Below are 13,165 nucleotides of genomic sequence, written 5' to 3'. Positions count from 1 at the left end.
GTAATAAATAAGTGAAATGATTTAACATGACATTTATAAGACACATACTAATCCTAATAAAAGGTTTGCGCATTTTTAATAGACTTATTTAAAATATGCTAGATTGCATTTTCATATAGTCAAAATGCAAATAACTGAAATAATTTTATTCAGGTTTAGCTGTAAAGGCATTGATTGGTGTGAGGTTTTTGCATTTGGACTTTTTTTTAATGTTTTTTCAGTTTTTTTCAAGTTTCAGTCACACCAAGTTTTTTCTTTGGATTTGGAAATCGTTTATTTTGGACAACCAATCACAGCAAAAATAATACAAAACAGAGCAATAGAAATATATATTTATACAGAGATATATCAAACTTAGGAATAATAACAATGATGGGAAAATATGCAAACAGCTGTAAATAATTCAATTAATGCTCTTAATCATAAATAGACATATTAGTTCTTCCACATACAGTACAGGCCAGAAGTTTGGACACACCTTTCATTTAATGTGTGTGTGTTTTTTTTATATTCATGACTATTTACATTGTAGATTCTCACAAACACATCAAAACTATGAATTAACACATGTGGAGTTATGCGTTTAACCAAAAAAGGTGAAATAACTGAGATCATTTTCGAAATTGTAGTATCTTCAAAATCGACTCTGAATACTGATTTGCACACTTTCAGGATTCATTACCTGAATTTTTTTTTCCAGTCATCGTAAAGGAGTTTCCAGAGGACTTGTTGGTCCCTTTGCCTTCACTCCACAGTCCAGCTCACCCCAAAACATCTCAATGGGGTTCAGGTCCAGCAGACTGTGTAGGCCAGGTCATCTGCTGCTGCTCTCCATTACCATCTCCATTACAGCCTTCAGTGAGAATCTACAACCTAAATAGTCATGAAAATAAAGAAACCCATTAAATGAAAATGTCCAAACTTTTGGGGTGTACTTCATGACCAATCAAACCATTACATATTAGGTTTTATTTAAAAGCAGTTCAGTCTGATTTGTGTCAATGACCCCAGTGTATACAAGGTTCTGGTTTTTAGTTCTTCTTTTGTGGGTTTTGTCATCAAGTTTATTTATTAGATGTTTACATTTCTGCTACAAAGCCTGGTCTTCTGCATTTTGGGTTCTGCCAGCTCCCAATAATTGGTTTCTAGATCAATATAATTATTATAAACATGTTCAATAATTGACAATTTAATGCTTTTTTAAATTATTTAACCAGTTTTTTTCTGGTTTCAAATACTAAATAAAGCTATTTTTGTTTTTATTGTTTACTCCAGTCCAGTACGTTTACTGATCTACTTGAAATAGTGTAAAAGGGTTTTATTTTCTGTTGTTGGATGCACAGGAGTTGCAGTCTAAACCGGCTGCTAATGAAAAAGGAAAGAGCTGCTGGATTTCTGTCATCAGTGATGGGGAGCAGTTCCATGTGCAACATAAATATTTTCCGCACAACCGCAGTGGAGCAAACACCCAAAGAGCACTTAAGTTTTATCATTGGAAATTATACCAGACCATGGTCAGAAAACGTCCTTACACAGGAACAAAGTGCTCTGCCAAGCTAAGTGATGGGGTGGGGCGAGTGGAGGGGACAGAGAAAAAAAAACAAAAAAACAAAAAGATCAGATAGGCCAGAGAGAATGCTCACATGATGTACCGTGATTGATCACAGTGTCTTTGTGGGTTTGTGTCCTTACTCTATAATTTATTACAACTTTGTCCTATTGCTCTGAGAGCCATCAGCGGTTCTGACCACAGACAGAGAGCAGAACTGTTTTGCTTGGACGCCACCCAGAACAGTACCAAAAGAGGTCAGGCTGATAAGCCCAGAGTCCCGGCCTGTTGTTGGTGCCCCCCTGTTGCTATGTTGGTCGGAGCATGCCAGACTAGAAAAATATGTGATGTCACAACCTTCATGGGAAATGTAAATAGTTGGCTATACAATTTACAGCTCATAGTGATGACACACAGACTAAAGTGTGCGCTATAGTCAAAGCTTTGTTGTGTTTACCCTCCTATTTGTTTCTTAAATTTGTTTTATTAAAACCATAAAAAATAATAACAATAATTTTGTGAGTGGAACATGAAGAACTCATTAAAAATCATTGCAAACTTACAGCACACTGATGGTTATAGATGGAATGTTTCATCTTTGACACCACAGCACCCTCTGCTGGTCAAAGAGGGAGTTTTTTTTGTTTAAGCTCCATATGCATTCTTAGAAGAAAGTAAATATATTTATGTCTTATTTGATTCTTGGATATTTTTCTGGATAGTTAAATTAATCCATTTTCCATCATGACAAATTATATTTAAAAAAAAAAGTAGAAATGTAAACTGTGGTCAATTAGTATCCCAGCTGCTCTGGCAAAATGCAGTGGAAACACAGCATACAACAGCTTTCTGTGTCTGCCAGCGGAAGAGGTTAAATGAAGTCATGAAGAAAAAGCCTTTGATCAGACAGCCTTGGTGTCGTGTGGTTTGCTGACAGCACACCCACACGGGATCTGTGAGGCTGCAGGATCAGTGGAGGTAAGAGAGCAGCACTTTTATACAAGAGACAGGGTGAATGAGGGCAGCTTCACTCCTGCAAGAGCAAAGATGATGTGATTTACAGTATCACACGTTACCACAAGAGGGAGCGGCAGCGCCAATAAAGCTTTCTCGTCAACATGGAAAAGCAAATGTGTTGTGAAGCCTTCAGTCCATGCTTATCTGTTTCTCATGGCTGAGGAGATAAAGCCGACAGATACTGCAGGTCGCTTAAAAACTCTTTAGGCTCCAGACGTCAGTTTCTCTTTTAAATCCTATGAGTCAATCCTATTTTCAGATTATTATATGTACAGTTTTGACATGAAACAACTTGCTTATTTGTGCTGAGATAGGACTGCATTGTAGATCTGTAGCTTCACCCTTTTTAAAGCTTTTTCTGCTGAGGGCGGATAAAGGATTAAGTTTTGTGTCAAAGCAATCGGGGGATAGAACCATCAACCTGCTGCTTAGCAGACCCTCGTCTTCTTATCACTCAGATAATCATTTAAAGCACATATTTGTGACTATGTTTTGTTGTGTAAAATGTTTTTACTGTGACAGGGAAAAATAATAACTAAAAAATAAAATTCTCATAAAAAGAATTGAAGTTGTTTGTAGCATTTCTGCTTTAAGCTAAAAAATAAATAAATAGTATTTTTTTAAAGGAGCCACACCTTCATGATGGTTTTACAACATGTTTTTTGTGCTTCAGTCATCAAATGTTTATAATTCACTTGTCTGTCTAATCTTTTTTTTTTTACATTGATACAGTGTGGTTATCACCATAGATCCTGAAAGATGAAAATGCTAAGATTATGTGAAGTTTGGGGAGTAAAAAATGCATTTTATTTGCCCCGACAAACTTGATTTTACTCTAATTGTTTGACCACAACAGCATCCAAATATGATGTTGTTATGGCTTGGACTGTATTACATTTTTTCTTTTTCTTTTTTTTTTTACTTTTTTCTGTGCTTTAAGTTATTGATGTTTGTGTGCTATTGTTTTCTTGTAAACAATTGTGCTATCATTTTAAATTGAGACAAATTTTTGATGTTTTTCTTATTAATTTAAAGTGGTGATAAATTATAGTGTTATGTTATGCTTCTATAGACCCCCTAGATGCAAAAAGTAAAATGAAAAAAATAAAAAATTAAAAACAAAGAGGTCCAACTCTAACACAGAAAACAGACACACACACACACACAAACTAAATACAAATAAAAAACAAAGAACAAAACTTAATACAACCACAATTGTAACTGATGAGTGATGTGATAAAATAACAGATTTTTTTTCTTAACTCCATCCGTGGATTAAACACAGGAAACGTCGCAGCATTTCTTAGTTACGTTCTTTTTAAACTCAAACTGAATTTATAATCTCTACGTGTCTTTTGTCCAGCAGGCAGTGAATTGAATGTTTTCAATCAGGAAAAATGTCAATGTTTCAAATAAAAAAAAGTTCAGACTATTTGAAATCCTGAAATTAGACTTACATTTTTTCATCTTTTTAAACATTTTATTTAAACTGGGGAACAAAAGCATAGAATAAAATACAAACAAAGGGAGAAATTAGCTTTTTGTCTTTTGATTTCTCAAGTCATCTAAATCCAATGTGATATTCAAAAGTGATAAGAACAGGCCTGCTTAAGAAGTACGTTTTAAATGTTAGCATTTCCATTAAAGTTTAGATTCAATTATTTAGGTTTTGAATAAAACCAACTCTTTTTCCTCCCCAGCTTGTCTGTCATATTTCCTCTTAGTATCTAGGATTTTTTTAAGCTAATCCCCTAAAACATGCTTGTTAGAGTGTTTTTTCCCCCCTACTGATAGCAGGAGAGTCAGCAGACGGTCATTTGAGTCTGAGCGGCGCTGCACTGGACTGGTAACCTGTTCACAGAACCGCCTGCTACCTGATGACAGCTGGGATCTATTGGGTTCCAGCTTTTCCCCCCTTTTTTCTTTCATCTCCAAATGTTCCCTTCCACTCCCCTTCTTTCATCCCTTTTTTCCACTTCTCTACTCTCCATCTGTTGTTTCTCTACTTCATTCCCTCACCCACACCTGCACCCATACTCCTTTATAAACACCTTTTTCTCATCTTCCTACTTCTCTGTGCTCCAATTTTTTTGCTTTCTTCTCACTTTGAAATCTTTTTTTGTTTTTACTTATTTTTCACTCAATTTTTAGAACAGGTGTGAAAAAATATAAGAGCTTTATTCTCTTTTTGTTCCTGCTTAACTTTACTTGTCCTTTATCACACAATAATCTCCCATCTGCATCCCGTTTCTCCACAACCCCGATTCTGACTTTCACCTTTCAACAACATAACTCAATTGAAGTGTACATAGTTTCTATTTAGATATTTTCTAGCCAAACACAAACATTTCCAGGTTTTAACTATGTTTTTTTTAATAAAGGGCACAATTCCGATGTAACAAGATGAGCCAGAACCAGTGAGAGAAAATACACCCTCATAAAATGCTATGTTTTAATATCTGGCAAATTATACAATCAATAAACAAATAAACAACAGCACAAAGGTGTGAACTGACTGCAATAGTCTTCCTTATTTGATAGAAACATGGCAAATAAAGAAGCAGTGTGTGAAATACGCTCAGTTTTATTGGTTTTAACACACTTGAAGTCAATCACAAACGTATTGTTTTTTATGAGACTGTTAGTGTGAAACGTTCCACTGATCTGCAGCGGTGATGCAGCTCTGTCAAGTATGATGCAGTTTTGCCTAAAACACGAACGTCTGTTTTTAAATCATTTTTAAAGATTAGTCAGAAATTAACTGATGTACGAGCTTAGACTAAAATCAAATTCAAATTGGGGTACAAATGTATAATTTTGGTGAATGATTAGTATTTAAAAATGTTTTAAATGCTTTCCAACCAACCCAAATGTCATTATTCTTTTAATTACCAGAATTTTGACCTTTTATCTTATCTTAATGCACTACCACTTTGTGATTTTTGAAATGTTTTTCAATTTGAAAAAAAAAAAGTATTAATTTAAGTAAAAGTATTTTTGTTCATAACATCATCATTTGTTAATTTATTTTCTTAGTCATCTTTCTCTAGGCTCTAGTCACTTTAAACATATTTGGTGCAACTTTTAACCACACTACATAATTACGACCCTTAGTGCGATTCCCTTTTGTTCCTCTCTCTGTAAGATTTTGTGAATATACCATACATTTGTCTTTTTGAACTGTACTTGTCTTCCCCATTGCAGGTCTAATAAAGACTCATCCCGATATACTAAAGTATTAAAATGTTGTCATTTTTTTTTCAAAATGCTTCATTTACCTTAAATGAACACATGATTTGAGTTGAAATCCAGTTTTAAGTGATTTTTCATCGTTAATGATGGACAGAGAAACAGTCACGAAAATGAAAAAATAAATAGGGAATTGTGGGAAAAATGACTAATCCCTTGTTTCGACTGGACCAGACCAGTACTGTCAGAGTTTCCATTACAAAATGAGCCCGTTAAGCAGCAGGACCGACTCATACCATTTTTGGTCCCCCGTTGGTTGTAGGTCCGGACCATTCTAAATCGGTCAGGAGAGGAACAGTCCGGTCCAGATTTCTCAGTGGAAACGAAACATAACTGAACCTAATTCGGATTAGAAGCTAAAACAATCAGTAAAGAAATTTCTTGATTCTTTAACTTAAAAAAACTTAAATGGACACAAAAACCAGGCAAGTACTGAGGTGTTTAATAAATAACAGCATTAACAACACAACAAAGACATCAACAATAAAGCTTGAATTCATTTTCATAAACATACTGTAAATATTTTCATATTAGACTGTATAAACCATAAATATGACATGCAGTCCTCATAACTTAAAAACAACCAGGACTTTTTGACTGAGGTAGGGCTGGGGGGGGATGACTGAAGGTGTTGGGTGTGCATGTAGGTGTGCTTGATAAAGGAGTGTGTGGACAGTAAGGACTACAGTATTGGCAATGAAATGGCTGTTGTGTGAAGTGTGTGTGATTGGTTCAGAGTTCAGTGGTCAAAAGTCCTTCCCAGTCAGGGCTTCTTACTTTTATTCCAATTCTTCCGACTGAGGACACACACGCACGCCGCATTGATGCGGATGTAGCGCCATGCTGTCCGCCCCTCATACGTGGTCAGGGCACTTACAAATATATGTGTGTTGGTGCAGTAGGAGTTCCAGTGGCGACTGTCAATGCCAAGGCAGTCGGAGTTGTCTGTTTTGGAGACTTGTTTGCCACTCCGGCCCCCAGCGCGGCCCCCGGGACGCCCCCCACTTGCAGCCCTGGAGTCTCTGTGCGTGGGAGACGCACACGTGGTCTGGTAGAAAAACTGCTTCTTCACTACGTTGTTGATTGTAACGTTGGGTAGGACTGTCACTTCCTTCCCTGTAAGGTCTGTGGCTTTTGTCAGATTCCCCACCCAGATATTTTTGCTCTCACATACTGAGAACTCCCCCCGGTGCTTGGTCTGAAACTCTGCCCTGCGTTTGACCCTGACGCCCCTCGTGCCGTCAATGTCATAGCCCTCATCGTCCAGGGCGTCGTGCGATGGAGGCACCTCGCTGAAGACCACACGGGGCGAGGGGCGGTAGCGTTTCTTTGAGAAGATCTTGGGGTCCACCACCGGGCTGAAGGGGTCCGGGGAGCTGATGACGGGGCTGGCATCCTGTGCGTGTGCAGCCGCTCGGTGGGGCTTCTTGGTCTTGTGGTGGCTGGTCCTGTGACGGTGCTGTGAATAGCGCTCCTCTGAAAGTTGGTCCTTCACTGCTCTCTCCAAGTGTTCCGCTCTGCGATTGGCTGCCCTCTGCTGTCCTGTTTTGTGGTTGGATGCCCTGGTGGTTCGGTCCAATCCATCTCCCATGTTCAATACAGCCTGAACGCCAATCAGGAGGAGCAGGACCAGTGGTGACGACCTCATGGGCACACGTCCTAAACAGCAAAGACAAGAAAAATTGTCATGTTTTCCACTTTAAGTTGCACTAGTACAATTATTTCAGATTTTAGAAACCTTTTTCGGCTTGTTTTTCAGATATTCCTGCCATACCTGCTGCTGATTACCTGAATCAAGTGAGCTTTACCAAAAAGAAATAGCAAGATCAGGAAGGATGGGAAAGAAGCAAGAGGCAATCACTGGACAGTTCAACCCCTCCCCCTTAATGTTCCAAACAGGAAGTACCCGTTGGTTCTAAGAAGGTCAAAATCCCACAGTCTTCTTTTGTGAAATAGACACTTATTTCTCAGACATTCTGTCAGATTAACCATTCTTGCTCTGATACTTTCTTCTTAACATCTTCTTTCTAATCCCAAATTTTTTCAAAGATATTTTTTCTTTATTGCAAGTTATTCGAGTTATAAGCTGACCAATCAGATGTCTCAGTAAAAGCATGTGGTGCCCACTGGCCACACCCCCAAAGTTTGATTGACAGTTAGATAGTTCCTCTAAAAATCTGACTCAGACCAATCACTGTCGACAGGTTTCAAAATGGCGGCTGACAAACAGGAAGCTGTGGTGACGGCTTTGGCCTGATTTTGCGAGGGCGGTAGGTAAGGCATTTTCTATGGGTGACGTCAACACTTTGTTTTGTCCAGTGAAATAATATATGTCTATGATTTGGACAGCTATTAAATATCTGATTATTTTTGATTAATAACCTTTGGGAAATTACCTTTTATTTAATTTAATTGGAAAAAGTAACCTGTAAGTTTGTTGCCTTTTTACCCCTAGTAGTACTTTCTGTGTCATGAGACACTTTAGTTGCCAGATAAAAGATTCAGTTTTAATGATGGGATGCAGAAATGCAAGTAGACTAATTATTATTTTTATTAACAAGCTGGTTAAGCTGATAACCCACTAAAAACCTAAAAACATAATTCTGAAAGGCGCTATTATGTGATGCAAAATACAAACATTTGAATGATTTGGGAAAATAATACTAATGAATAATTTTCTCATCATCAAATAATTTTACACAATCACTGAAATGTAATCTATACATCGGGATCATTGTGTTATCACAAAGACACAAAGTAACAAAGCTTAATATATACAGATAGTCTTGTTTGTGTCCAGATTTAATCCAATGCTATAAAAATTATCTTAAAAGTCAAACGTTTATTTCAAACTTGGGATTTTAGCTTTTTTCTACCATAACCTTACAAAAATCTTTAAAAAAGATGGCACAATTTCCTAAATTACCAAGTCAATGATATAAAAAACCTGCATCTGTGTAAGATAGCAATACTTCATATTCATACTACAGATGAATATGAGGAGATACTACCCATCAGTGTGTAGTATTAAGCTGCAGCGTACCATCAAAGTCCAGCACATCACAGCCTTGATGTGGATATATTCATATATTATAAAATGTTCATGAAACTGTATGTATTTATTCGAAGAGGCTGAACATCTGTGAAATAGTCCTTAGCTGAGGATATGAGAAGTTGTTTTTGTTTATGGCTCCGTTGAGTAGCAAATGTTTTCTTCATTTTCAGCGCTGCAGCAACATCTGTGTTTGTGTCTTGCCTGGTGCGCTACAGCAGAGGCTGTTTCAAGGCTATGCACCTTTGGAATGTGTCCTGTTGAAGTGTGAGCCCCCCCGCGGACTCTACAGCCAGACTCCAGTGCAGGGCAGGCCCCTCGTGCCTGCCATCTGGACCCCCTGAACCACGGCTCTGCGAAAACACACACATGCAGACTAAGTACAATTTCTGACAAATGTTTTCAGTTTATTCAGAATCTCAACTTCAAAATAAAGTACATCTTATGTTACATCGACAAAAAAAAAACTTGCTGGAATGCAAACATTTTATTAACTATTTTTGTAGATTTTTATGCAATATATTATATTTTATAATTTTCCTGTATTATTTAATATGTATTGCTATTATTGTCTTTTATTTTAACTTTAAAGAAGCACTTTGTGAGTCCCCTCTAACTTCTGTATAAATAAAGATTTACTTACTTACTTCCTTAATATACGCATACATGATTAACAGAAACATTACGTGGCATCCATTATAAAAATATATTTACCTCTATGATACTCTATGATTTTGATTTTCCATTCAAAATTTTATATTAATACTCAATTGAACTTTGATATTTTTGATAATTATGAAGTAGATTTTAAACCTGATACCAGGACGTGTGCTCACATCTACACAGACTGTCACATATTTTTTCAGGAATATTCATGTGTTCATGTAAAGTTGTTTTAGTTAAAGGAACTCAACCTCATGTGGATATGAATGCACACTTCCTTCCATGGAAACCCTCAAAAAACAATAGAATTTATCTGAAATTTACATTTTTATCTCTTTGCTTTATGTTCTAGTAATTTACCTAGTCTATAAATGTTTAATGTCTCAGTTTTGTAGATTTTCACTGAGTGATTTAGAGAAGTTAACATAGTCTTAATGACATATAATGAAACATCACCATTTAAAATCTAACTTTTTTTGGTAAAACATTTTTTTCCAACTCACTTCAGGAGTGTAACAACTTATAACCACTAGAGGTCAGTGTTGTGGTTTTCCCTGTAAACAAGTATGCAGGAACACAGTCAAGCAGCTGACACACATCAAAATCTCTTTGACACTGTTCCCTTCAGAAATATCAACCCAACGGCAATAAAAAAAAAATGTAGCAACTTAAATTTATGTTCAGGTATTTTCCCACAAGCTAAGAAGCTTCAAGGCTATGTTTTTCCCAGCATTCCACAGGTTTTGGCTTGGATTTTCCAAAACATAAAAAATATATACAGTATATGTATATATATCCAGAGAAGCTTTTGCGAGTGCATGCTTTTCTTTTTAGAAATGTTGATTTTAAAAACACAAGATTTGCAGCAAATCAGTAATTTCCTCTTAAAAGATAGATTCTAATGTTATTGATGTAAAAAACAAATGTCTTTAAACTTCAGCAAACACCCACTAAATGCATCCATCCACTCTCCAGCACATGTGGAGATGGTCTGAACAAGCAGCAGATCCATGGGCAGATCAGTATTTACATGCTGCAGAGTGAGCCTGGAGGATCCAAATCTTAAAATATGTGGCTTTTGTTTAATACAAGAGGAGCCAGCGTAAACAGTGCAGTGCAGAGCACAGGGGTCACAACCGTAGAGTGGTTTTGCTCGCACAAATGGCGTGGAGGATTACTTCAGCGCTGAATCAGAACCTGGCTGTCGCACAAATGTATAGCCATGAACCCAAAATGCATTTAGATTTGGACAACAGATTTATTGTTAGCTTGATTAAACATTGTAATTTGCTTGATAAAAGCCAGAAAAACATCGATATAAACCATATGAGAGATTGTTATTTGCAGATTTCTTTAAAATTACTGTTGGAAGATTAAAAATAAAAACATCACTTCTATAGATGCTAATAAAATGAATGTTTTTGGTGCATCTTTTGCATAAAATAAATGAAAATATCAAAAGCACATATGAAGGATATATTAAATAACAGGAAAGTCAGCTGGAGCTTTGTGTAGCATAAGAAGACAGAGGTAATCTTAAACAAACGGTAGAAATGAAAAGCTTTTGGATGAACAAAAACGTCATAAAACAAAACCAAATCTCGTCATGGTTCACTTTGAAATGAAGGATTTTTTGAGGATTACTGTAAACTAACAGAGGCTCTTTTTGACAATAGGTTAGCAGCCCAGCTGTGCCAATTACTGTAGCTGTCGTTTTAAAAGACGATTAAAAAAAGCGAAATGAAAAGAAGACATTCATCACCCAGCTGTGATCGAGCAGAGCAGTTGTTAGGCAGCACGAGAGGTAAACACTTCAGACAGAAAGGAAGAAGCCAAGGGCGTTGGAGCCCCGCCACACTCTTACTGGTACTGACGATACTGTGTTAACCAATTGTGGGTTTTTATGTGGTGTGCTTTAAAGCCATTCCACTGTATGTGGTTTGCATACAATGAAAGCAACACCAGTGCTGCCTGTCATCCGGCTGAGGTTGGTTTACAGTTAGCAGGGGTTTCTTCCTATCAGCGGGACACATTAGTCATTAGTTACAAGTCCTTGTCAAAAGACGAGCCGGAGTGGCGTGTCAACGGTTCGCTCAAACAAACACGCATCTCTTAGAGTGATGAAAAGTGAATTAGATTATGAGGGGGTGAGAAAGAGACACTGACAGCAGGAGGGAGAAAGGAGACGGAGAGAGCGTGATGCAGAGGGAAAAAGAGGGAAAGATAAACAGTTTTTCTGTGTCTCTCATCAGCTCTGTCTAGTGCAGTTCCTCCTGCTGTCAACCACTGGAAATAATTTTCGAGCTGCAAAGACCGCAAGGTCAGCTTGCTTCCATTTACTTATACGAGTACTTCAGCAAAAGCTTTCCTCTCCTTTAATATAAAAAAACATCATTAGAAATCATAACCACATCAGAATTCTGGCTTTCACTTTTTATGGCAGTGATATCCAGCTTTTTATTCACAACTGGAATCAGAGCTTCTCATCTGCAGCACTGCCAGCAATACTTTGAAAGTCTTGCCACGTCAAACGAAGGCAACAGCCAACGCACTGTTGTGAATTAAGCTTCTGGCATGTGAAATGATGTCATGCAACGTCTTGAAAGCCCTGTAAAGTCGATTTCTCTAAAATGTTTTCTTGAGAGGTTTTCACTTCGCAGACTCCTCCTGGAAAACATGTTAAAACTCATACGTGGAATGTAAAGCAGAGGTCAAGGAGTTAGAAAAAACCCCAAAAACTCAAACTATGAATCCTCACCTGAAATGTCAAAACTATATGTCCGTTTTTGTTTTTTTTTTTAAATCTGTTAAAATGAGCCCTTCCTGTACTGCAGAACAACAACATGCAGGTGACCTCCATGACCATTGATGTAAAAGACACTCAATGAGTAACAGTAAAATCCCTGTCAGGTGGAAACATGATGAAAAAAGGCATTATTGAATCCTGTAAATAGTAGATTTTATTTCATTTCTTAACTATCTGGCGTTAAAATATCCATTACTATAGCATTTTTTAATGCCATCTTTATTTAAAGTTTCCACTTAATTATTCTGTATTAATCTGTGTTTTGTTTGGTCTCGTCGATTTCTTCTTCAGTTTCAGCTGATCTAGGCTTGAAATTGTCACGCTATTTACAGTATTTTGTACTTTTTTAAGTTGCTAATTTTGCTAATTCTTGTGCTTTTTTATGACACAAATTACATATAATATGCAACGGATTACAGTTGCATCATTCTGCTTTCATTCTATGCATTAGAGAGCTTCTCCACTTATCTAAACATAAATAGATCTTGAGTAAGAGAATATATGACTATTAGAAATCATAATTTTACACTTTAATACAGAAAATCGAAAAATTAATTATGTTTTACTTAAAAAAATCAATATATTTTGCTAAATTACAAAATAGAACATTTTAGATTGTTTGATATTTTTTAAAAAAACAAGCCAAATAATTTTAAGAGATCATAATACCTTAATATTTTCTTTTTTCTAAAAATTATTGCAAATTTACAGTTAACTGAGCATAGCATTGAGTGTGTTTACTCAATTAATTTGACCTGGCTCATGAGTCTATGTATTTGTTTTACATACCCTAAAGAAGACAAATTCATTTTTTGACAAAGTTTTGCAA

The 13,165-nt window shown here is 36.5% G+C and overlaps 1 protein-coding gene and 1 long non-coding RNA gene across 3 annotated transcripts in view; one reads left to right on the top strand and one right to left on the bottom strand.

The window, feature by feature from the left end:
* Positions 1-6,237: 6,237 nt before the first annotated feature.
* Positions 6,238-13,165, bottom strand: part of ngfa (nerve growth factor a (beta polypeptide)) — a 21,472-nt gene continuing 14,544 nt past the window's right edge. Inside the window, exons 2-3 of one of the 2 annotated variants that reach the window (XM_024293116.2) lie at positions 9,111-9,220; positions 6,238-7,474 (exon numbers count right to left, since the gene is read on the bottom strand). In XM_024293116.2, coding sequence (XP_024148884.1) covers positions 6,579-7,463 — 885 coding nt within the window. In that variant the 5' untranslated portion in view covers positions 7,464-7,474; positions 9,111-9,220 and the 3' untranslated portion in view covers positions 6,238-6,578. Of the gene's footprint in view, positions 7,475-9,110; positions 9,309-13,165 lie in introns of those variants that run through there. The other variant, XM_036212743.1, reaches the window with a different exon arrangement.
* On the top strand, positions 7,918-9,334 carry LOC118598947. Its single transcript, XR_004948184.1, has 2 exons — positions 7,918-8,085; positions 9,041-9,334. It is a non-coding gene; the product is annotated as an uncharacterized LOC118598947 (long non-coding RNA).

The sequence above is a fragment of the Oryzias melastigma genome, linkage group LG7 (assembly GCF_002922805.2).
Source record: "Oryzias melastigma strain HK-1 linkage group LG7, ASM292280v2, whole genome shotgun sequence".
Classification (NCBI taxonomy): domain Eukaryota; kingdom Metazoa; phylum Chordata; class Actinopteri; order Beloniformes; family Adrianichthyidae; genus Oryzias; species Oryzias melastigma.
Note: the sequence above shows the minus strand (reverse complement) of the source record. Positions and strands in the feature narration are given on the sequence as shown.